The sequence below is a fragment of the Vulpes lagopus genome, chromosome 8, assembly GCF_018345385.1.
Source record: "Vulpes lagopus strain Blue_001 chromosome 8, ASM1834538v1, whole genome shotgun sequence".
Classification (NCBI taxonomy): domain Eukaryota; kingdom Metazoa; phylum Chordata; class Mammalia; order Carnivora; family Canidae; genus Vulpes; species Vulpes lagopus.
Window position 1 is genome coordinate 21,175,414 of NC_054831.1, and position 25,923 is coordinate 21,201,336.

General features: G+C 43.9%; 1 protein-coding gene across 1 annotated transcript in view; it reads right to left on the reverse strand.

Moving 5' to 3' along the window:
- Positions 1-13,825, reverse strand: part of TRIM35 (tripartite motif containing 35) — a 30,025-nt gene extending 16,200 nt beyond the window's left edge. The window contains exon 1 of the mRNA XM_041767600.1: positions 13,308-13,825. Within this exon, the coding sequence (XP_041623534.1) occupies positions 13,308-13,742 (435 nt within the window). The 5' untranslated portion in view covers positions 13,743-13,825. The remainder of the gene's footprint in view (positions 1-13,307) is intronic.
- Between the last annotated feature and the right edge of the window lie 12,098 nt (positions 13,826-25,923).

The window sequence follows — 25,923 nt, forward strand, 5'->3', positions numbered from 1 at the left end:
AGGCTGTCCATGAACCCCTGAGCTGTGTATCAACTATATAAACAATGCACACACAGGCTCCCTTTATGCCTTTCTAAATTGGACCGGCCTGCAGTCAGTAATGAACAGGTCTGATTATAGGGCAATCCAGTTATTTCTATAGGGCCTTATTTAAATGACATGTCTCCCACATCACCACCTTACTGCAATATTCCAATAGTGCACGGGCTATGCAAAATACTTTAATCGCTGCTTTAATCAAATACTTTTGGCTTCATAGTTTTGTTTTGTTTTGTTTTTTAAACTTTACCATTATTGCTCTGATCTCCTTGGACTCCTTGAAGAACCATTACCAGGTTTAGCTTGGACTTCTACCTTTTGTGTTCAAGACCTATCCGCTTCTCTCCATCTTTATCCTTTTCTCTCCTCATTCTGAGAAAGCCTACCAAGTGTGTCTTTGGAAAAATAGTAACAATTCTAATGGTGTGAATTATAAATGACTAGCATTTATTGAGCATTTACTATTTGCCAGGGAATGTGCTACTTATTTTACAAATTATGTCACTTCATTGTCACTTTATCCCTATTAGGTAAGTAATATCATTAGCTTCATATTATACATTAAAAAACAATCACAACAACAAAACCAAAAGCACATAAAAAGGAAGTGACTAGCCCCAGAGCCCACTGCTAGCATGTGGCAGGACGAGGATATGAACTTAGACAATGATGGTAGGCAGCCCCTAAGATGGCCCCTGGGGATCCCTCCCTCCTATCCAATAGCAAAGTTTATTGCTTTAAGATTCCAAATTTGAGGGCAAATTGTTATGCAGCAATAGATAATGCAGATCTGTCCTGAAAAGCCTCATCCCTACCTGGACCTGATTCAAATGATGAGATTTAAGAGCTGATGCTATAGTGGGGTAAGACATTGGGGGATCTTGGGAGGGGGTGAATATATTCAGCATGCTGGGGGGACAGGAACCACTGGGGAACAGATGGCAAGCTTGAAGGAGGCAGCCTCTAAAATGGCCCCAGTGATCCCCACCTCTGGGGGTTCATGCCCTGGTGGAATCTGCTCCCCGTGGGCTGGACCTGGTGACTTGCTTCTATCCAGCAGAATGTGGCAAGAGCAAAGGGATATCACCTCTCAGGTGAGGTGCCTAAAAGTCGGTGCACGCCCCTGCTGGCCTTCCACTGCTTGCCCACTTCGATGGAAGCCAGGTGCCACACTGGGATCCAGCCTATGGAGGGATGGCCGACAACCAGCAGCCCATGAGGACTGTCATCCTGCCAGCAGCCACACGAGGGAGGGAGCTTGAGTGGCGATCTTGATCCCCTTGAACCTTCAAATAAGACGGCAGCATTGGGGGAGATGTGAGGCAGACACACCCAGTTAAGTCATGCCCCGAGTCCTGACCTACAGGAACCATGAAATAATAGATATTTCTTGTTTTAAACCACGACTTTCGGAGGTGATCTGTCATGTGTCACTAGGCTGTTTGCCTGCTCCAGACTATTAACTGCTGTACTCCAGAAAATGACGACTGATTTCATTTTTCTGCAGGTTTTCTCTTCTAATCATTTTGGCTATTTTTATGATATTGAGAACAGATTTGTTTTGTTTTCTGTATAATAGTATCTCTAAGGTGCCTCCTCAACAGCAAAATAAAATCAGTATGACTATCTCACAAGACCAGAGAAATCTCATCCTCGATGTTTTGTGGGACGAGATGTTTTGTTACAAAATCATATGAGAAAGTCCAAAACAATCCTGTGATTTGCCAAATAAGCATGGATAAGAGGAGTGAAGCCGCTGCCCTCACACATTACTCAGGGGTGTGCAGCCCAGCCCAGCCTTCTGCCTTCAACCTTGATGGCTTGGGTGTTACAGGTGGACGAAGATGGGAGGCGGGGTCAATAGGCCCTGTCCTTTCCCAAACTCCTGATGCACTTGGAGAGTTCTGGTGTCCTACAGCAAAGACCAACCCCAAAATGAGGTGTGAGTTGATGAGATCCACCAATGATTCTATTAGTAACAAGCAGTCATTACTGTGCATGCACTATGCATCACGTACTAAAGTACTTAAGAGGTATCACATTATTCAATTCTTACATTCTTGCAAGGCAGGCACTACACTCCTTTTTTACAGAGAGAAAATAAGGCCCAGAGGAGTTGAGTAACTTGCCAAAATTATACAGTTAGACTTCAGCAGACCCGGGATTTGTATTCAGAACTGTCCAACAATAAAGGCCATGTTTTTTTTTTAATTTATTTTTTATTGGTGTTCAATTTGTCAACATACAGAAGAGCACCCAGTGCTCATCCCATCAAGTGCCCACCTCAGTGCCCACCACCCAGTCACCCCCACCCCCTGCCCACCTCCCCTTCCACCACCCCTAGTTCATCTCCCAGTTAGGCGTCTTTCACGTTCTGTCTCCCTTTCTGATATTTCCCACTCATTTTTTTCTCCTTTCCCCTTTATTCCCTTTCACTATTTTTTATATTCCCCAAATGAATGAGACCATATGATGTCTGTCCTTCTCCGATTGACTTATTTCACTCAGCATAATACCCTCCAGTTCCATCCACATCGAAGCTAATGGTGGGTATTTGTCATTTCTAATGGCTGAGTAATATTCCATTGTATACATAAACCACATCTTTATCCATTCTCTTTCGATGGACACCAAGGCTCCTTCCACAGCTTGGCTATTGTGGACATTGCTGCTAGAAACATCGGGGTGCAGGTGTCCTGGTGTTTCATTGCATCTGTATCTTTGGGGTAAATCCCCAGCAGTGCAATTGCTGGGTCGTAGGGCAGGTCTATTTTAACTCTGAGGAACCTCCACACCGTTTTCCAGAGTGGCTGGACCAGTGCGCATTCCCACCAACAATGCAAGAGGGTTCCCCTTTCTCCGCATCCTCTCCAACATTTGTGGTTTCCTGCCTTCTTAATTTTCCCCATTCTCACTGGTGTGAGGTGGTATCTCATTGTGGTTTTGATTTGTATTTCCCTGATGGCAAGTGATGCAGAGCATTTTCTCATGTGCATGTTGGCCATGTCTATGTCTTCCTCTGTGAGATTTCTGTTCGTGTCTTTTGCCCATTTCATGATTGGATTGTTTGTTTCTTTGGTGTTGAGTTTAATAAGTTCTTTATAGATTTTGGAAACTAGCCCTTTATCTGATACGTCATTTGCAAATATCTTCTCCCATTCTGTAGGTTGTCTTTTAGTTTTGTTGACTGTATCTAAAGGCCATGTTCTTAGCCACACTACACATCCTATCTCAGGGAGCTATTACTATGTTTGTCTGCCTGCCTTTTATGTTTCTGAATGTGTCATCTTATTCCTGAATTTGTTGTCAGTTTTCTTTAGTTCTAGAAAATCAGCTTATAATTCTGTCAATACTTTGCCCAATTCCTTCAATAACCTAGCATGTTCATGAATTTTCCTTCCACAAATGGCAAACTAACACATTTTAAAAACTAATGGATATTTCGGGCATCTGGGTGGTTCCATTGGTTAAGCATCCAACTCCTGATTTTTGGCTCAGGTTATGATCTCACAGTCCTGAGATGGAGATCCTTGTCAGGCTCTCAGCTCAGCAGGGAGTCTGCTTGAGTTTTTCTCTCTCTCCTTCTGCCTCTCCTCAGGCTTGTGCGTGCATGCACTCTCTCCCTCTCTCTCAAAATAATTAAAATCTTAAAAAACAAAAACTAATGGATATTCCAAAACGGGAAACCAAATGCCCATCAACAAGAGATGGATGAATAAATTATGGTATATTCGTATAACAGTAAACTACTCTGCAATAAAAAAGGAACTGCTGACACATGTAACAGGAGTACACCTGTGTGTGTGTATAAATTTTGATGGAAAGAAGCCAGATACGAAAGAATAGATATGTATGTGTCATTCCATTTATGTGGAGCTCAAGAACAGGCAGCAAGAATATTTTCTGACAAAAATCAGAGGTGGTTGCTTCCTGGTGGACTGACTGGGAAGAGGAGAGCTCTCCAAGGTGAGAGAAATGTTCTATAGTTCCTTTGGGGTGGCAAGTATAGGGTGTGGGTGACACTCAGAACTCCTCAAACTCAATAGTTAAGATCTATGCATTTTATTAATATAAATTATACTTCAAAATTTTAGAAGCCTCTAAAATGAAAACTTCAGCAGTTTTAGCCTTTTCTTATCATTTACCAAGAGCGTTCCTTCCTCAGTGAAATCCCTTCAATTTCTCTCGGGTTTAATGAGTTGTTTTTACCTTTTAATCTCTTTTTGTTGGCAAATTTACTTTGGCATAAAACATAAACGTGCCTTAAATACACAGAAATGTGTCTTAAGTAGTTATAAACTGAACACCTCTGTAACCACACCCAGGATGTGTCCCTTCTCAATCTTTATTCCCTTTTTCCTTTTGAAGAAAGCAAAGATCCTAATTTGTATAACATTTCCTTGCTTTTCTTTATAGTTCTATCACCCATGTATGCATCCCTCATCTAAATAATATACTTTAGTTTTGCCTGGTTTTGAACTTTATATTAATGGAGCCATTCGGTATGCATTCTTTTGTGTGCTGTTTCCTTTTACCTTAACATTAAAGTTTGTAGGATTCAAATGTTATTGTATGTAAGTTCACTATTCATTGTTGAACTGTAGTCCGCACACCACAATCACTTCCCTATTCTGGTGTTCATGGACAGTTGGGTCATTTACAATCTTCAAGTAATACAAATAGCATGAATCTTCTTATAGACATCTCCTGGCACACGTGTACACTTGTCACTGTGCAAAATATTTCTGGGGGCAGGAATGGGCCACAGGTGTATTTTCAACTTCAGTATATCATGACAAACTGTTTTCGAAAGCATTTGAACCAGTTTATACCACATAAGCGATGTTAAGAAAAAATGTTTATTCACCACTTGTATCTTTATTTTTAAATACCTGTTCAAATCTTTTGATCATTTTTCAATGGATGTGCCTGCCGTTTTCCTACAGGTTTGCAAATTCATTATAAATGTGCAATGTATGTCTTTCATGGGTTATATGTATAAGTATGTTCTATTGTATCACTTATATTTAATTTCAATATGGTCAAATTTATCACTCTTTTCCTTTAGAATTAGGGCTCCTTGGTTTTGTCTTAAAAATACCTCCTCCCCTCCCAAACTGCTAAAAGAAACCCAAAAAACAAAACAAAACAAAAAAACCCTCTATATCCTAGGATCAAAAAGATAATCTCCTATATTATTTATTTTAAGCTCTATGACTTTCCTTTCTCACTTAGGTCCTGCATGGATAACCTGGAGTTTATCCTGTGAGTGGTGTGAGCTGGGAGCTCCCTGCCTCACAACCATTATTTGGAGTACTAACATTCCCCACTAACATACAGGCCATCTCAACCATATATCAAACAGATCTATTTCCAGTTCTCTAGTTTGTTTCCCTGGCCCAACTGTTTGTTTGTCCTCTGCCAACATCACAGAGCCTTAATTTCTGTGGCTGTAAAATAAACTAAGAGCTAAATGTCTCCAAAGAATGTTTTGGCATTCATTGGCCCTTTGAATTTTCATGCAAATATTAGAACCAGCTTGCCAAATTCCATGAAATATCACACTGGAATTTTGATTTGCATAGTACTGACTCTACAGATCAGTTTGGAGAAAACTGACATCTTTAAATACTGAGTCCTCTCATCTATGAACATAGTATATCTTGCCACTTCCTGTTTGATGTCTCTCAATGAAATTATATATTTTTCTCTGCCAGATAGTTGCACTGTTATATTCCATTTCACTGTTAGATACCCAATTTTTATACTATTGTTTTTTTATTTTTGCTACTAATACAAAGAAATACAGTCAATTTTGGTTGTGTAAACAGCATTCTTCTAAACTCAGCTACATCCATAATTTATCTGTAATATATTTTTATTTTCTCTGCAACATAAATTTCTATGCAGATATATGCAATCATATTATTTGTGTATCACGCCAAGGTAGTTTCCCTCTTTCCTAACCTTATACCTTTTACTTATGATTCCTGACTTACTTAATTAGCTAGGATCTTTAGTACAAAACTAAATACATTAGGCCATAATGGGCATTTTTGTTTTTTTTTTCTTGAACCCAATGAGAAAACTTTCAATGTTTTTTTTAAGGATTTTATTTATTTATTTATTCATGAGAGACACAGAGAGAGGGAGGGAGAGGCAGAGACACAGGCAGAGGGAGAAGCAGGCTCCATGCAGGAAGCCCGATATGGGACTCGATCCCAGGTCTCCAGGATCAGGCCCTGGGCTGAAGGCGGCACTAAACTGCTGATCACCGGGGCTGCCCGAAAACTTTCAATGTTTTACCATGAAATACAGTATCTGCTGTTGTTTGCTGCTGTTCAGTAGGTATCCTTAATCAGATTAGTGTAGTTTCCTTCTTTTCTAGTTTGCTAATTTTTTAAATCGTATACTGAATTTCAACAAATGTATTTTCATCATCTATTGTCACATATTTAAATATGTGACATTAAATATTTAAATATGGTTAAATATTACCATATTTAAGTAGCACAGAACTGGGTTGTTTTCCTATATGGCAACTTTTGTCATTCAACTGGATATTTAACATAATTACTCAATACATTTGCTTTTAAACCTACCAACTTGTTCTGTGCCATTCGACCCACTTGTTCAGTTCTTCCTTTCCCTTTTTGGGGATTTATTATGCATGTTTTATTCCACCTTTTCCCTTTCCATACATTTAGTGATTAATCTAGGAAATACTGCACATAAAAAGTATAAATTCAAATGAATCTAAACAATACACTTTTCATGTTTGCTTTAGATATTCTGATTTTAAACATACTTGTAACCACTTGGACGGACCGTTCAGGGACTGCATGTAGTCCAGAGTGCCCCGAATGAGCAGAAACTGCTGGCTGACTAGAGGGAGCTCTGGTGTGAAGCCTGTCAGGACAAATATGGATCATCACTGCCCTGGATGGAGCTAAATGGCCCATGACACATGCGGAGCATCGCCCAGACCCCAAGCCCAAAACACCAAATGAGCTCTGATTTTAGTTTCAAATGACCACACTCAGGATTACTTATCTATAAACATGCAAAACAGAGAGTTTTTATTTACACTAAAGGATTCTGAATGTGATTATATAGTCTACATTGTTTATTTTAAAAAATTACAATTTGATTCCTTAAGCAAAATTTTCCAATAGTATATATAATACCCTAAGGATTTTACAAAATTGTTTTATCCAAAATGTCCATTAACACAAGTGCTACGTGGTATAACAGAAAATGAGACAGGTGTAGATAAGAAAAATAATAAATATTATTTCCCAAGATTGTCATAGCACCCCTGCGGTACCTATCAAAGTGCTAGTCATGTCTGTAGTCAGGGCTGTCCAGCCGAAGACAGGTTTTCTGTCCTCCAAGGCCCTACTACATATGCTGTCACTTCTGACCAATTCCCGTCTGCACCACCACCCGACTATCTCAACATGGCCTTGAAAATTCAGCTCAGGCTCTTTTCACTTCCTCCAGAGAGGCATTTTTATCTCCCCAGTAGAGGTCAGGTGCATCCCAAGGGCTCTCACAGTTCTTAGGTACACCTCTATCGTCCCACTTAGTACCCTAGGTAATCAACTCACTTCCCAGGAAAGGCTTCAGGCTTCCAAGAAAGGGTAAGTCCTCTGGGCCAGCAGAATGGTGTCCAATGAACCTTTGCAGAAAGAAAGGACGCTTGCCCTGCAAGGGTAGAAAGTGTCCTATCCATGCATCTCCCCAGGTCTCAGCAGAGTAGATGCTCAACTACCTAGCCACCCAATCAAGAAGTACATGAAACGCCTGTGTTGTTTCCCCTATACCACACTGCCTCCTGGACTCAAAGTTAGGAGACCTGATTTATACCTTTGTCTTTGTTGTTAACCACTGGTGAGAACTCTGGCAAAAGCTTGTTCTCTCACTGGCTCGCAGTCAGGCTCCATACCTTAAAAATGAGGTTATGAAAGGTTCTACAGACTCTTAAACTTCACCGTAAAGATGAAGAATGCAGTTGTCTGTTCATGCTTACCTAAGCCCATCACCAGGCTTTCCAGGATCTGCCTCTAACCATTTTTCCTACCTATTTCAAACATTTGTTTTCAGGCAAATTGACACAGCAGTGAAGAGCTCTGGCACTTGGCCTCCCAAGTTCAAATCCCCACTCCTCTGTTTAGTAGCATGTGATTCTGAGCAAATTCCTTCCTCATGTGGGCAAGAGAGATGAGACTACCTAGCGTGCAGGATTGCTGTGAGGTTCCCACTGGTCCATCCACATAAAGTGCTTATAGGAGCACATCAGGCATGTTTTGGCTCTCACTACTATTAAATGCCACTTGGTGGTGGGTAATTTCTCTCTCCTACTGGTTATTCTCCAGTTTTCTTAAATGGATAGCATAAATGCATCCCAAGACAACTTGATCTTGCCCAGGTCCCTTTCTTATCCAACTCCAACCCAGTCTCCTATTCTCTCTTTCCTCCTTGGGGTTCAGGCCTCCTCCTGAAGCAGGGGTCCAATACGATGCCTAGTGCCGGGGTCCCCTAACTCAGGAGCCTCAGTGAGCAGTGTTCAGTAAGCTCCCACCCCTGCCCCCTGGGCACATGCCTTATTAAGCAGGCAGTAAATGTCTTCCACACAACTTGGATGTAGTAGTACCCAGAACATAAGCAGGGGGATCCAGATGGGAGTGAGTTTGGGGGAAAGAAATGCCAGGAAGGTAGGGAGGAAAAACTTAAGGAAAACATGGAATATTCCTGAGGTAAGATTCAGCCAGACTAATTTTAAGAAGGGAACCTCAGATGGGGAATGGATTGGGGTTGGTACAGAGGCTGGAGGGCAGAGATTGGCTCTCAAGTCACTCCACATGAGGAAGGGGTCTGGACAAGGCAGTTCAAGGCCTGGGATTTGGCAGGGGTTCCAGGCAGCCTTGTCTTCAAGATGCGAGGCAGAGCAAACGCCAGACTGGGAGTCAGGAAATACAAGTTCTGATCCTAGATGTACCCTTCCCATTCCCCACCACCACCATGAACTGCTGTATTTCTCCAAGTTTCTGCCTTCTCACTAGTGAAATGGAATCATCTCCCCACAGTGCTCCATGGCTCCGGGCTTATGTATTCGGGAATCTCCAAGTTTTCCAAGGAAGTTCTCAATTAGTGTTTTCATTCAATAACAACAACAAAAAAACCCGAAACTAAGGTAAACCATTTCCGCATCACCTTGTAAACAGTGCTGACACACGCTTTCAGTTCCTCCAACTCTGGTGCCAGCATTTGTATTTGTTAACAACTTCCTTGACACCAATCTATACTACTTTCATTGTCTTGGTCTAATAAGCAAAGAATGGAAATTCACTTAATGCGTGAAGGAGGTGCTAGATCTAAATGAAGGCCAAGTGTATCACAGGAAAAGTTTTGGATGTTTAATGAGGGAAATTTAGGCTGTCAAATCAAATAATCACTTAGAAGACAGTAAAGGAGTCTCACAACTATTGCCAGACTAGCCTCATAGCCACCAAGAGCAATGCTTTCATTTAAGCAAAATAAAGTCTTGTGATGAGTACTTTAGATCTGAATTGACTTTAGTTTTGTTTGTGCTTAATCTCAACTTTTGTTGTCGCCTCTGTGTGCAACGAGAGGCATTTAAACTAGTTTAGTATTTATATGTACGGAATATGCTTTAAGACGCAGCGTTGGAACAGGTTTTCCTTTAAGAATGGGTACATTATTCAAGGTTGAGAAACATGTGCTAGAAGATGTCCCTTCAAGCTCCAACATGCATTCCAGCGCTCTGGTTCAACCACTTTGTGCTCTGGTTTGGATATCTCAGCAGGTCCTTCCCATCAGTACTTAGGACAAAATCTCTGATCTTTAACATGGCCTGATGCCCCTTGGGATCTGCCCTGGACACTCTCATTCCTTATCCAGACGTCTCTGGACTACTGCGTACCCTGCCCTTGGCCCTGCGCCCGCTGCTTGCTGCCCCTCCCTTAGCCAACTCCTCCTGAGCCTTCTGGTCTCTGAAAATCACTTCCCACCAGACAAGAGTGGGCTTTCTTGTTACAGCAGTCTATAAGCTCCTACACTGTCCTTCACAAGATGTCGGTGTGAAATTGTAAAACTAGTGGGATTATTATTTAGTGATGCCTATCTGACTCAAAGAAGCCAGGGGCTTCTCTACAGAACCTACAGTGCCACACACACACAGTAGGATAGTGGTTCCTATCCATTCAGGCCTCTTCAAAACCCACACATCATCAGTTGCCCTCACAGCTACCAGAACGGAGAGCCAGGAGGGAAGGTTTTAACCGGGGACCAGAGAAGTTTCTCTCCAAGTCCATGACCAGAGTAGGGGCTGAACAAGGCCCCAAGGAACTCTGTTGTACTCGCTCTGTGACTCTGGACAAGTTACTTAACTTGAGACATAGGGTCACTGTCTGTAAAATGGGGGAAGTAGTACCTACCTGTAGCAAGCTGAATAAAGATGTCCACACCCTAAAAGTTAGAACCTGTGACTGTATTATTTATATGACAAAAAGGGACTTTATAGATGTGATTACATTATGGATTTTAAGATGATTATCGTGGATTGTCTAGGTGAGCTCAATGTCATCAGAGGGTCCTTATAAGAAAGTCAGTAGAGTCAGTCACAGAAGGCAATGGACAACAGAAACAGAAGTTGGAATGATGTGCTTTAAAGACAGAGGAAGGAGCTTCTAAAAGCTGGATAAAGCCTAGTCTCCAAAAGGCACATAGCCCTGCCAACACCTTGATTTTAGGACTTCTAACCTCACCTCCAGAACTATGAGAAAATATGTCTCTGCCATGTCAAATTGACATGTTTGTGGCAATTTATGACAACAGCAACAGGAAATTAATATGCAACCACATCGGGTTTTTGTGAGGATTAAATTTGTTGATGTGTAAACACTCAAAAGCACCTGGCACACAGTAAGTGCTCAAAAAGTGCTTGATAGTACAATTACTCTTGCTGGCTAGTATGTTGCCTCTTTTTGTCAAATTCCTCACATGATTGCCAAACTGATCTTTCTAAAGCATGTCTCCTCACAAAGTCCCTATTTAAAAGCTTTTAGGGACCACCACGGCCCAGGACGGAAGCCCCTCCGGCCTCATCTCACCTCTCCAGCCTTCTCATACTGCTCTGTGCCCAGTCACGCAGAACTTGTCCATATACTGTCTGACGTCCCCTGCTATCCTATAAGCTCCACAGAGTCAGGGCTCTGTCTTACTTCAGCAGCCTCAGCGCCCCTAATAGGTCCCAGAACACAACATAGCACATAGTTGTCTATCATGCTGAATGAGCTGCACCCTGCATCAGGCTGAGCACACTTAGCTTGCATTCTCCTTCAATCTATTAGGACTAGACTCCCCGCGTCCTTGCATGTCGCCCTGGGTGCCCATCAATCTGACGGCATCAGAACCCTGCTTAAAAAACCCTCCTACTGGGGATCCCTGGGTGCCTCAGCGGTTTAGTGCCTGCCTTCAGCCCAGGGCATGATCCTGGAGTCCTGGGATCGAGTCCCACATCAGGTTTCCTGCATGGAGCCTGCTTCTCCCTCTGCCTGTGTCGCTGCCTCTCTCTCTTTCTCTGTGTCTCTCTCAAAGAAAAACAAATCTCCTACTGCTCCCTACAGTCTTTAGAATAAAGCCTGAGTCCCAGGCCTCATGGCTTCTTCTGTATTTCCAAATTCTTAGTGCTTAGAAAAGCAAGCCTCCCAGTTTCTGGACCTTTCATATGCTGCTGCCTCTGCCTGAAATACCCTCCCTCAACCTCTTCACCTGGCTAACACCTCCTCATCCCTCAGGCCTCTGCTTGAAGTTCCTTGAAGGTATGAATTGTTGTTTATCTCATGCCTTGCAGTAGCCCTGGGACCTAGCAGCACAAGGCATCTGCTGAAGGAACATGAAGTTGTCATTAGACCATATGCGCTTCCTGACACCTGACTCGCTGATCTTAAATTCTGGATTAGCCAGGCCTGGGGGTTCTGCCTTAGTGCTCTTGGCCTTGACCCCTGCCCATTGTCCTGATCTGTACCTGTGCCAGCCCCATGGTGATTAGTCATGACTTGATCCATGGTGCGCCCCCCTACCTCGGTCCCAGCCCCCAGAACGCCCAGCACTTACTTTAGCTGTCCCAAATCAGGACCTGGCACTTCTGCCAGTGGGAATGGGGAAAAGCATTGTTGTGGACCACTGTTAAACAAATAAGGCAACAGGAGTTATAGGGTCATCCCTTTGGCAAGCTACTGTAGTAATCAAACATGCATATTGGTGGCATTCCCCTTCACCTGAACTCTGTCAAGATGTCCATGAAACTCTAACTTTAGATATTTCTAAAGAAAAGCATTAAAAAAAAATATGTCTGGAGACTAGGCGTTAAGGGTTCTTGCAGTGCCTCCTTTTCAATACACTCAGCTTCCTACTAGCTGACCAGCGGGTCTGACCCAAGCATTAGTAGGTGAGGGAATAAATTAATGTCTCACATTCCATGCAATTTTTTAAAATAAAACAATACATAAATATAAAATAACAGAAAATGCCAGAGTACAATAGACATTTTCACAGAATTCTTGTTTCCGCTGATACTTACATTTGGGTGTTCTGGATCACAACGGAAAAAAAAAAAAATGGTCTAAAGTCAAAATTTTTGAAAACTCCCAAGTTGGCAAATCCTTCTTTTCTGACCCCTTTTCCTTCGTATACCAAAGTATTCTCCATGTTACTTTGCCCTGTAAGTTGCTCACTCTATTATAGCCACAGGGGCTAGAGACATCGGGCGCTGGGAGTGACTCAGAATAAACCAGCTGGCGAGGCCAAGAGCCTCTCCACTCCTGCACAATCATAGGGCCGGCTTGGGGAAGTACGTGACCTCTTCTGGGGACATCTTAAGGCTCCGCATCCCTGGCCAGGTCTGGGATTCCCACACCTCTAAAAGTGCGAAGCTCCAAGATTCCCGGGCGTGGCCCACACCTGTCCCCCTCACGCCGGCCGTGTCGCACTCTGCTGGCACTAAGGGCATTGAGGGTGCGCGGTCTCAGCCCTTCAGAAGCGGGTGGGGCCGTCTTGGGAGCATCGGGTAACCCGTTTCCACACTTCCTGCTTACGTTCTTTCTTCCCCCATCCCAAGCCCCCTGGGCCGGCCCCTCTGCGGGGCGCTGAGGGTCCCGGCCGCGGGGGGCAGGGCGCGGAGATCCGGGGCGGCCCCGGCTGCCACGTGCGCGCTCGGCCACCTCCCGCGCTGCCGCTCTTACCCGAAAGTCGTGGGCAGTGTCCTTCACCGGCTGCACGCGGTGCCCCTGATGCCGGGGGTCGGCCTGGCACGAGCAGCACAGCAGCTCCTTGTCGTCGAGGCAGAAGACGCTGAACTGGCCGCGGTGCGGGCGGCAGAGGCGAGGGGAGCGGGGGCCCGCCCAGCGCGCGCCCTCGGCCTCCTCGCGCAGCAGCTTCTCCACCAGGTTGTTGAGGGTGTGGTTGGTGCGCAGGTCGGCGAGGGCCGCGCGGTCCTTGCACACCGGGCAGGTGGGCGCCACCTGCACCTCCCAGCAGCGGGTCACGCACCCGCGGCAGAAGTTGTGGCCGCAGCGCAGAGTCACGGCGTCGCGGAAGGGGTCGTAGCAGACGGCGCAGAGCAGCTCCTCCTTGAAGGAGCGGGAAGACCCGGGGGACACGGCGGGGCCCCGCTCCATAGCTGCGGCCCCCGGCTCCCAAGCCCGCAACTTTCGCTCCCGCCCCTCCCACCCGCCTGGAAGCTCCGGGACCCCGCGGTTAAGCGGAGCCCCGCCCCTTCCGTTCGGAGCGCTGAGCGACGGCGGCGCCGGCCAATCGCGCGGGGCGCGCTCTGGAGGCCCCGCCCCAGTTCCGTTCGGCGCGGGAAAGCCCGGAAGCGCGGGGTGGATCCCTGCGCTCTGCGGTCCGCGCCGGTCCCCGCCGGTGCCCGCCGGTCTGACCCGGCTTCGGGAGGAGGAAACTCCCCGTTTGTGCGGTTAGGGCTTCCGTGTCACCGGAAACCTGTTTCCGATTTGGAACGCGACGTGAAGTTCTGGAGCCTCCTCTTCAACCAGTCCCGGGAAATTTCATGTCCGCAGGTTGGACAAGGGCGACCCGCGCGCTTCGTGGCTGCGAAGTAGAGGCCGGGCCTTGAGGACCGGTGCCCCACCCTGGCTTTGGCGGCTCCCCGAGCTTGGCCGTCCTGGTCCTGCGCCCTGGGGCGAGGAGCAGACAGGTGAGAGGAGCGGCTCGCGGGGAGACCTCCCAAGAAACCGCTTCCCCGTCCCGCGGCTGCACAGGTGGGCAGCGCTCAGGCTTTTCCGAAGCCGTTTCCTAGTGAGTAAAACGGTGGTCGTGCCTCGTCTACGTGACGTGAGGGTGAGGGTGAGGGTGGTCCCGCCACGGACGCCCCGTTCAAACGGAGGAAGCGCCTGACGTAGGACCCAGGCCCGCGGCGCCCCAGCCCCCGGCGCCCCAGCCCTACCTGCCTCGCTGTGATCTCTCCGCAGGTACCGGGCCTCCGCCCTGACGCGTCCGCGTGCCCGGAGTCTGTTGGAAGACCGTTCTCCATGTGTCGTTCTTCCCTCTTTGAGCCCGGACTGCCTCTTTTTGGAATATCGCCCTCCAGGCAAAGATCTTTTTTTTTTTTTTTTTAATTCATTCATGAGACACACACACACACACACACACACACACACACGGGGAGAAGCAGGCTCCATGCAGGGAGCCCCGACGTGGGTGGGACTCGACCCCAGACTCCAGGATCACGCCCTGAGCCAAAGGCATTGATTTGAGATCATTCGTCCTTTTTTTTTTTTTTTTTAAGATTTTATTTATTCATGGGAGACACATATATACACAGAGAGAGAGAGAGAGAGAGGCAGAGGGAGAAGCAGGCTCAGTGCAGGGAGCCCGATGTGGGACTCGGTCCCGGCTCTCCAGGATTAGGCCCTGGGCTGAAGGCAGGCACCGAACCGCTGAGCCATCCAGGCATTCCCTCATCCGTCCTTTTTAATGCAGGCATCACAGCTATCACAGCTATAAATTTCCTTCTGAGCCCTGCTTTTGCTCTTTCCCATAAGTTCTGGTATGTTTTGTTTTTGTTTTCATTCCTCTCAAAAGTATTTCCGTGTCAGGCTTTCTTGAGGACTTTTTCTATCAGTCTAATTATTTTTTAAAGATTTTTATTTATTTATTCAGGAGAGACACACACAGAAAGAGAGAGGCAGAGACACAGGCAGAGGGAGAAGCAGGCTCCATGCAGGGAGCCCGACGTGGGACTCGACGTGGGACTCGACCCCCGGACTCCAGGATCACACCCTGGGCTGAAGGCGGCGCTAAACCGCTGAGCCACCCAGGGATCCCCTGATCTGGCCGACTTAATCCCTGTGATGAAAGAATGAGTCTCCCTGACCTTCTAATTCCTCTTGTATGAGGCAGCCTGCCATGGCCCTCATCACATCGGCTTCTGGGAATCGGGGCTCAGAAAAGTGGCCCCAAATAATTCTCGGATCGCCATTGCTTATTAGTATCAAGCTGCTTTGTCTCTGGTCCGGGAGTCTCCCCTACCAGCATTCTTGAACCTTTGACAGGCTACGGTGTCAATTTGCAAGCAGGCCAAAATCTCAGTCCTTTGACAGGTCTTGACAGTTGTCTTCCAGACTTTTCCTCAGAGCAGCCGCTTTGCCACAATGCCAGGGGGATGAACACCACCAATTTGCTGCCTCCTTCAGTGTTTCTCACACCAGGTTCACGGCCCTCCTGCATTACCTGGGAGCTTTCTAAAAGCGCAGATTCGTGGGCCCACTTTGATCTACTTTTGACAGGCTCTCCAGGTGATACCCGCTTGCTGGCCCATTGTTCTAGATCAGAACTGGAGTTAATAGGGACTCAAAAACTAGCCTTAGAGGCAGTGTCTGAAACGGCCACAAGATGGGGCTATTAACCCTGCACTCCAGGTACCTCCCTGGGAATCACGTTTTCTAGTTTCCTTTTCTTTCACTGAGTTCTTATCTGTGTATCCCAGTGCCCTGTCCATCTGTTTGCTGTCTCTGTGTTTCATTATGTTCTTGCATGGTTTTACCTGTTTGTTTTGTCATTGTTTTGCTCACACTCTTAAGTGGGGCCGCAAATCACAACACGGGTGAAAAATAGAAATTAGGGCAGCCCGGGTGGCTCAGCGGCTTAGCGCCGCCTTCAGTCCAGGGCCTGATCCTGAAGTCCCAGGATAGAGTCCTACGTAGGGCTCCCTGCATGGAGCCTGCCTCTCCCTCTGCCTGTGTCTCTGTGTCTCTCATGAATGAATAAATAAAATCTTAAAAAAAAAAAAAAGTAGAAATTAAATAGGTTTTAATTTTCTTTAAGCACAATACAAAACTTAGCATTCAATGAGAACCAATGAGGTTCTCCAGGCTTTCTGGAGATCAGAAAGGACTTGGTTCTATTCCAAGCCCCACCATGAGCTGGAGGGATGACCTAGGGCACTTTTCTGACTTCCTCAACCATAAAAAGAAAGGTCCAGATAAATGCTCCAGTGGCTTAGCGCAGACACTCTGAACTTTTTTATTCTTTGCATAATTTTGGTATAAAGGGTGACTAATACTTAACCCAGAGACCAGAAAAGAGAAATCTTGGTGACTATAAACAATCTGTATCTTCTTTCAGTAGAAAGGAACTTGCCCAGAGGACCTTGTGGTTCAGGTCCTCTGTTATACCTACTAAATTAATGCAAAAGTCCACTGGCTGTCCCTGACTTACTCCGTCCCATACCCCAGGCATTCTTGCTGGGCACTGCCACTTTCCTGACCCCTGCTATAACCATGAAAAATGTATGTAAGGAATTACAACTATTCTTTTTTTTTTTTTTTATGATAGTCACACAGAGCGAGGCAGAGACATAGGCAGGGGGAGAAGCAGGCTCCATGCACCGGGAGCCTGATGTGGGATTCGATCCTGGGTCTCCAGGATCGCGCCCTGGGCCAAAGGCAGGCACCAAACCGCTGTGCCACCCAGGGATCCCCAACTATTCTTCAAATGTTGTGTTAGAGAAAAAAATTCCTAGGTGCAGAAAGATAGGTGAATTCTTTTTTTTTTTTTATTTTTTTTTTATTTTTATTTTTTTTTTTTTTACATTTTTTATTTTTTTATTTATTATTTATTTATTTATGATAGTCACAGAGAGAGAGAGAGAGGCAGAGACACAGGCGGAGGGAGAAGCAGGCTCCATGCACCGGGAGCCTGATGTGGGATTCGATCCTGAGTCTCCAGGATCGCGCCCTGGGCCAAAGGCAGGCGCCAAACCGCTGTGCCACCCAGGGATCCCCTTTTTTTTCTTTTTAAAGCAGACTAGAAAGCGACTCTTGGAAATAAAAGACAGAGATTAGATTAACAAGATTAGATTTTTAAGAGAAAATCAAGACCCAATTGTATGTTGCCTAAAAAGAGCCCGCTTTAAATATAAGCATACATATAAGTTAAAAGGATAGAAAAAGACGTACCATGTTAATGGGGTCAAAGCTGGAGTGGCTCTGTTAATATCTGAAAAGTAGATTTCATATCAGAATATTACAGGGATAATATTATGTACAATGGTCGCTGAATGCAGCAGTTGCAGAGCTGGCAATTGCAAAAACCACTTCCAGAAATAGGCAACCAGAGATGCAGACATGATTGAACTTATTCAACAGAAATACCATGGAAGTCTTTGACGATATCACTGTAGTCTGATGCTTGATGTGGGCACCAGTGATGGCCTGGGACTTCTCTGAAGCCTGAACTCTGGGGAAAAAAGGAAGAAAGGGGCTCTGATTTAGTTTGAATAATGCAAAGAGAACTTCTATAAGAAATAGTGTTCGTGTAAGCTATTAGGCACACAGCTAGGGTAGTAAATCACCTGCCTCTGGGTCAGATTTTGTTGAAGACTTCTTTTATTTGATCCACATATTTTTCCCCTCTGTATCATTTATCATTTATGACCTAAACTCTAACTTCTATTTTTTTGTTTCAAGTTTTTATTTAAATTCCAGTTAATGTATAGTGTAATATTGGTTTCATGGGTAGAATGTGGTGGTTCATCACTTACATACAACACCCATTTAGCCTGTCCCCCTGCCCACCTCCCCTCCAGCAACCCTCAGTTTGTTCTCTATAGATAAGAGTCTGTTCTATGGTTTGCTTCTCTGTTTTTGCCCCCACTATGTTCACGTGTTTCGTTTCTTAAATTCTACATATGAATGAAATCATACGGTATTTGTCTTTCTCTGACTGACTTAATCTGCTTAGCATAATACACACTAGCTCCATCTACATCATTGCGAATGGCAAACTTTCATTCTTTTTACGGCTGAGTAATAGTGATATATATATCACTATTGATATGTATATATCAACTTCTTTATCCATTCATAATCAATGGACATTTGGTAAGCCTCAACTTTTAAAATGCAACTCAAAATGATTAAACAATAAGAGGATGGATAATCTTATATAACCGAATCTTATATAACTGAAAGTCTAGCAGTAAGAAGGCTATGTCCAACCCAAAGACAGTGAGACCCAGATTCTTTCCATCTTGAATGTCTGCCTATAGCTTCCTTTCGGTTGGAAAATTACTGCAACAGCTCCAGGCATCCTATCCTGATATCAGCCAATGTCCATAAATGGAATAGGGCCACTTCTCTCTAGTATGTCTCATTTTCAGAGCCAAGAAACCTTTTCTAAAACCCTTCAGAAGACTTCTCACATCTTGTTGGTCAGAACTGGGTCACACGCCCACCTCTGAATGCATCACTGGCAAGAAGAATATGACCACTATGGTTGCCTTGAACCAGTCAGGATTTACCTGAGTCACGGAAGTGGAGGGATGGTCACTGAGATGTATTTGAGACTTGGCTATTTATTATGAAAGAGGGGGAAATTGCCATTAGGTAGGCAACTTTAGGTTCAGGACAGTTGGAAACATTTGCAAATCAGGAGATTTCACATTAGTCAGATTTCTACGTTTGCTTTTTTCTTCCCCCAGTTAAAAAGATTTAATTGTGCTAAAAGAAACATAAAATTTACCATCCTAAACATTTCTAAATGTACAGTCCAGTAATGGTAAGTATATTTTCATTGCTCTATAATCAGTACCCATAACCTTTCATCTTGCGAAACTGAAACGCTTTACCTATTAAACAGATCTTGTCCCATTCTTCCCCCAGCTCTTGGCAACCAACCAGACTACTTTCTGTCTCTATGAATTTGATTATTCTAGGTGCCTCATATAAATGGAATCATACAGCATTCGTCTTTTTGTTCTGGGTTATTTCACTTAGTATCACGTCCTCAAAGTCCATCCATGTTATAGCCTGTGTTAGATTCTCCTTCCTTCTTGAAAGCTGAATAATATTCCATTGTGTGGATAGAACACATCATTGTTTATCCATTCATCCATCCATGGACACTTGTGTTGCTCCTACCTTTGGCTCTTGTGAATAATGCTGCTATGAACACGAGTGCATAAACATCTCTTTGAAGCTCTGTTTTCAATTCTTTTGGATATATGCCCAGAGGTGGAAGCTGTGAATCATAAAGGTAATTCTACTTCTACTGTTTTGAAGAACTGCCATACTATTTTGCATAGTAGCCGCACCATTTTACATCCTCACCAATAGTGCAAATGGGTTCCAGTTGCTTCACATCTTGGCCTCCACTTATTCTTTTCTATTTATTGTAGGCATTCTATTGGATGTGATGCTGATTTTTAAATTAGATAATTTTTTGTTGTTGAGTTGTATGAGTTTTTTCTATCTTCTGGGTATTAACCCCTTATCAGATATATAACATGCAAATATTTCCTACCTTTCTGTAGGTTGCCTTTTCACTTTGTTGATTTTGATGCATAGAAATTATTTATTTTGATGTAGTCCAACTGACCTATTTCTACTTTTATTGCCTTTTGTTGGCATATCCAAGAAACCGTTGCCAAATCCAGTGTCATGAAGCTTTTTCTCTAATGTTTTTCTAAGGCTTTATAGTATTTGGTCTTACGAATAGGTCTTCAATCCATTTTGGATTAATTTTTTTTAAGATTTATTTATTAGAGAGCATGCATGAACAGGGCAGAGGGGGAGAGAGAGGGGAAACAGACTACCCACTGAGCAGAGAGCCCAGTGCTCCCTAGGACCCTGGGATCATGATGTGAGCCAAAACCAAGAATTGGACCCTTAACCAGCTAAGCCACCCAGGAGCCCTTCCATTTTGAATTTCTACATATGGTATAAGGGAGGGGTCCCCTTTCACTTTTTTGCATGTGGATATCCAGTTTTCCTGGCACCATTTGTTGAAGATCATTGAATAGCCTTGGCATCCTTGTTGAAGATCATTCAACTCTATACACAAGAGTTTATTTGAGGAGTCTCTCTTCTCTTCCATTGGTCTTTATGTCTGTTTTCATGTCAGCACCACATGTTTTCATTATTATACTGTAATAAGTTTTGAAATCTAGAAGTGTGAGACCTCCAACTTTGTTCTTCTTTGTAAAGATCATTTGACCATCAGGGTCCCTTAAGATTCCTATAAATTTTAGGATGGATTTTTTTTCTTGCATTAAATATTGTTGGGATTTTTATGGAGATTGCGCTAAATCTGTAGATCACTTTGGGTAGTACTGACATCTTCACAACAGTATCAGGTATTCCAATCCATAAACACAGGCTATCTTTCCATTTATTTGTGTCCTGTGATTTCCTTCAGCAATGTTTTGTAGTTTTCAGCATGCAAATCTTTTGCCTCTTTCATGAGGCTCATTCCTAAGTATTTTACTCTTTTGAATACCATGGTAAATAGAGTTATTAATCTCTTTCTGGACAGTTGATTGTCTCTTGCTTTTAGAAAAAGAAAGCTCTTGCTTCATTGCTACATTAAGCATCTTCTGCATGGCAGTAGACTTGAGCTGAATAGCAGGTGCTCCCTGTAGGAGGGACATTTGTTCTCCAGTTTGCCACAGACCCTATCCAGCTAACTTCCCTCATATTCCCTGCCTTGCTTCTGTAGACATTCAGGCCTTTCAACACCTTATATGGATGTCCCCAGTGAAGGCTACACACTGCTGCTACTCTGTGAAAGAGGTAGGGTGGTAAAATACTCTAGTACATACAGGCAACAACTTGGTACTTGACAAAATGAAACCTAAATGGATTTTTCCATGTTCCTGGAATTTCTCTTTAAATACCCAATTATTTTATTGCAAATATTTTGAATAGACTTTTTATAAATGTGTGATTTTTTTCCCTCTAAAATATAGGATGCAGGACATAATTTAAACTTCCCTTCATTAAAAAAATAAAAAATAAAAAAAAAATAAACTTCCCTTCGTGACTTACCAAAATAGACAATAATTGCTGTTCTGGGTAAAAAAAGGGGCACCCTCAGGACTTAAACAGGATGTAGGGTGGTTTCTCTCTGTTCTGTAAATGGCCACAGATGCCTATGTTTTAAGGGTCCTTGCATTTGCTAGGCACTTTATTATTATTTTTTTCTTTTTTAGACCTTCTTACTGCTAACAACCAATCTGCCTGTAGCAGCCTGCTCTCAATTCCACTTGATGCTTCCTAGTGTGGGCGAGGCACAGATAGCCAGCCACATTTGTTAGAATTGCAGATGTCAATAATGGCAAGACAAGGCTCACTCACAAGGTCATGCAGTTGCTTCAGAGCTTATCCATCACCTGTGGGGACCTGGTGAGCTCACTCACAGATGGGAGTAAGGGATTGAAAGTCAAGAAGGCCAAAGTCATAGAAGGCATGTTGCTGACTCGAAGTGGGCAGGGCAGCAGGGCAGGCTCTACTTCCACACAGGCACTCTGCAGGAGCACCCACAGCCCGCTGCCCTGCAGCCACCTTGGGGAGCTCTGGAAACTGCCTGGCCTCTGTGGCACTGAGGCTCTGCCTATTGACTTTAAAAGGAAAATAAAATTCTCCTGACTTCATCTTCTCTCTCTATCTTGGGTACCCAAAATTAATTTCTCAATGGATTTAATATGGTTTTATTTTTCCCCAAAGAGATTCACTTAAGATTATTTCCAGGAACACATTTCTTTTTCCTCTATGGAAAGATTTTATTTATTTTAACTTTTTCACTATGAACATTTTCAAACACAATATGAGAGGGAACAGCATAATTAACCCCCATCTACACCAGTAATCAAATTTGCTATTTTGGTCTCATTTCTCTCCTCCACATTTAGGGGGATGGGTGTGGTGGAGTATTTTAGGTAAAACCTTCCCCTCCCCCCTTTTTAAAAGTTGGCTCCACACCCAGCATGGGGCTCAACACAGGACTCCATCTCACCACTCTGAGATCATGACCTGAGCTAAGATCATGAGTCAGACGCTCAACCAACAGCCACCAGTCGCCCCAGTGATGGAGGATTTTAAATCAACCATTATTTTTATTTCAGGAATACATTTTTAAAAGTTACAACAGGATATAATGTCTTCCAGCTATGAGCCATGGCACTAGCAGGGAAATTTACATGTATTATTTCTAGTCCTTCCGACAACCCTGCAGCAAATTATTCCCATTTTATAGAAGAGGAAATTGAGGTTCTGCCTTCATTTATAGACAAAAGAAGATAGGCTGAATGATACTGTATTAAGATACATTTGAAACTATGGTAACAGAAAAGCCCCAAATGCAACAACCTTAACAATTTAAGTGTTTCTTTCCTTCTGTAAAAGTTCAAGTTGGCCCAGACCAGGTCTGGACTAGCATTGTGGTGAATGGCACTAGAGACCCAGACTTCATTTCTCAACACCACAGACCAGGATGACTGCTCCAGTTTCCATCGTTCGCTGCCAGTGGAAAAGGAAGTGGTAGAGGTTTGCCCATTCCCTTGATGGGCATGATCTTGAAGCTGCACACATAACTACCACTCACCAGCCATTGCCCAGAACTTAATCACATGGCCATACCTGCAAAGGAGACTGGGACATGCAATCTATGGCCAACTAAAAACCAGGGATTCTTTTATAAGGGAATAAAGGACAACCAGCTGTGCCCTCATGGATAGAAATAGAGTCCTTTCGAAGTCAACAGTATGGTTTTGGAGGTTTGGGGTTATTTTTTGTTTGTTTGTTTTGGGGGAGGGTGGCCTCAACTGTGATCCATCTAGCAAACCCTGTGGTACTTGGTTTCATTAGAGGTAGATACCCTTTGGTGATGAAGGATTTCAGTTACTTTGTCTTTGTGCCTATGACTGTTCATTCATTTTTTTGTTCAGAACACTTATTCTTTTAAAAGAATACTATTTGTACTATTCTTTTAAAATGAAATGTATTCTGGTTTTGTTTTTGTTTTTTATTAAAGTAGGCTCCATGCTCAGCATGGAGCCCAGCGTGAAGCTGGAACCCATGATCCTGAGATCATGACCTGAACCGAGATCAAGAGTCAGATGCTTAACCAACTGAGCCACCCAGGCACCCCAAAATGAAATGTATTCTAATAATAAATTTACATTATGTGATTTCATTTCATTATCAATAATAGACCCCAGTGACTTACCATTATGTGCCAATGATGAGTTTAGATTTAGCCCTGCTCTTTCCCACATGGGTGGCTGTGGACAAATTGTTTACCTTTTCCAAGCCTCCTTTTCCTTTCTACAAAATAAGAATACTGTAATCTACCTCAATGAATTGTTGTGAAGGCCTATTAGATGACGGATGAAAGTTATAGTCACACAGTGAACACTTGACAGATTGTATCTGTATAACAGATACGTATGTAATCTCTCCCCACTAAATGTGCCCTATTTAATTCCTATTATTATTATTATTATTATTATTCTAAGTATGCTCCACACCCAACATGGGGCTTGAACTCACAATCCTGAGATCAAGAGTCACATGTTCTACTGACTGAGCCAGCCAGGTGCCCCTAATTCCTATTATTTCTAAAAATAAAATCATAGAATGTTATAGCATAATAATCACCATAGTATGTATATTTTCATACCTATCTTTTTAATTAAATTTTAATTATTTGTTCATGAGAGAGGCAGAGGGAGAAGGAAGCTCCATGCAGGGAATCCAATGTGGGACTCAATCCCAGGGCTCTGAGATCACGCCCCGGGAGAAAGGCAGGTGCTAAACAGCGGAGCCGCCCAGGGATTCCCTATTTTCATACCTATCAATTGGGGCATCATAATACCTTATGAAATAGGTAGAGCAGGTAGTCCTTACTCCTCTACTCCCCTTGGTTAGGAAATACAAGCTCAGAGATATGGATTCATTTGCCCAAGTCACATCTTCCTTTTTGACTGGATCCCTCCTATGTGCATCTAAGCCTTCTCTACTGGCTTAGACAAAGTTTAGAACACACAATGACCCATAAGTAGAATTTTTAAAGAGCATTTACACAGAATTCTAGGCTCCTGGAAGCATTTCTGAGAAGTTTATTAAAAGGCCGGTAACAGGCTGACAGTTTATTAAAAGGCCGGTAACAGGCTGACATGTGTGACCCTATCACCTTAACTTTTCATGATCAATCCTTGACAGGACATAGGGGAGACCTATAGAGTATCCATCCCAGAGAGTTTCCCAAGGCTTTTATTCAAACAAAACAAAACAAAAAACCTGTTATCCTGCGATGCTAGGAGCTAGGTTTCGGAGCTTTAAAGAAACATCTCTGAAGAATTCATTCAACATCCTCTGGCATTTTTGAGTATCAGAACTTTTCTCAAATTAGGGCCTGGCGAGGTTGTAGTTTATGGATTTGGCCACATGGAGGCAGCATACACAAACTCACCTTTCCTTAAACCAGCTTGGATTAGTTTTGCTTCTAAGTTGCCACTGCCTCCAGCCCAATACAGACCCTCAGTAGGTAGTGCAAGTACCCAACCTTGAACTGCTCAACATTCATCTCCTCATTCCTGTGCACAAGAATACAGGAGGGCCCCCATTTCTCAAGGCCCTCTGACAATTTCCTTGTGCGTCAGTTGGTCCCTTAGTCCTCCCGGATACTTTGCCTGCTAACTTCATCAGTTTACCCATCACACTTGCCTTATCACGCCAAACCCTAGCCAAGTTTTCCCTGGACACCTTCTGACTGCTTTGCAGGTTGTCAGCATTACTTGGTACTGGGAACAGCATGAATGGGTGAATGGGATGGACAAGGAGGAGCTCCTGCAGTTGTGGCTATGAGCTCCTATCCGATGGGTTGTAAGTTGCCTTGGTTGGGATATGGGCCTCAGGCTCAGAGATTTTGATTGTCAGTTAACCTGCAGTGGCATCCAGGTATCTGCATTTTATAAGCTACAAGTAGTTTGCTGGTCACACTTTGAGAAACATCGACTCTCCGGCTTTGTGGCCTTGGACAAGTTAAGTAATCTAAATCTTTATTTTCTTTTCAGAAAAATGGGGGAAATTCGATGAAATCATGTAAACTGAATGCTTTCTTAGCAATAGTGGTTGGCATTTAGACACGTTCACCAAATGCTGGATTTTTCTATTGTTCTCCTGGGGTGGCTGATCCACTGAGTTCAGGGTTAGTGAGTGAGGTAGTGTCAGGGAGGGCCATGGTGTCTGCTGGACTGTCATGTGTGGCTGCACAACTCCAGGGGGCGCCATCCTCAGAGATGACCCTGTGAATAGCATGTTCTAGAACTGTGAGAGATCCCAATCCTTCACAGAACCCAGAATGAAGAAGTTTTGGGCAGGGGCTCTGGAGAGGAACTTTGAGGATGTGGGGCACATTGAGGACAAACCAGCTTTCTGACCTTATGCTAGGTCCAGTTCACCTCCTCCCACTCAGGGGAAAGTCTGGAATCTTTCTAGCGATAGGGGAAAAAAGGTTTCTAAATGCCCTTGAATCACTGCCTTGAATTTCACTGTCCAGCTG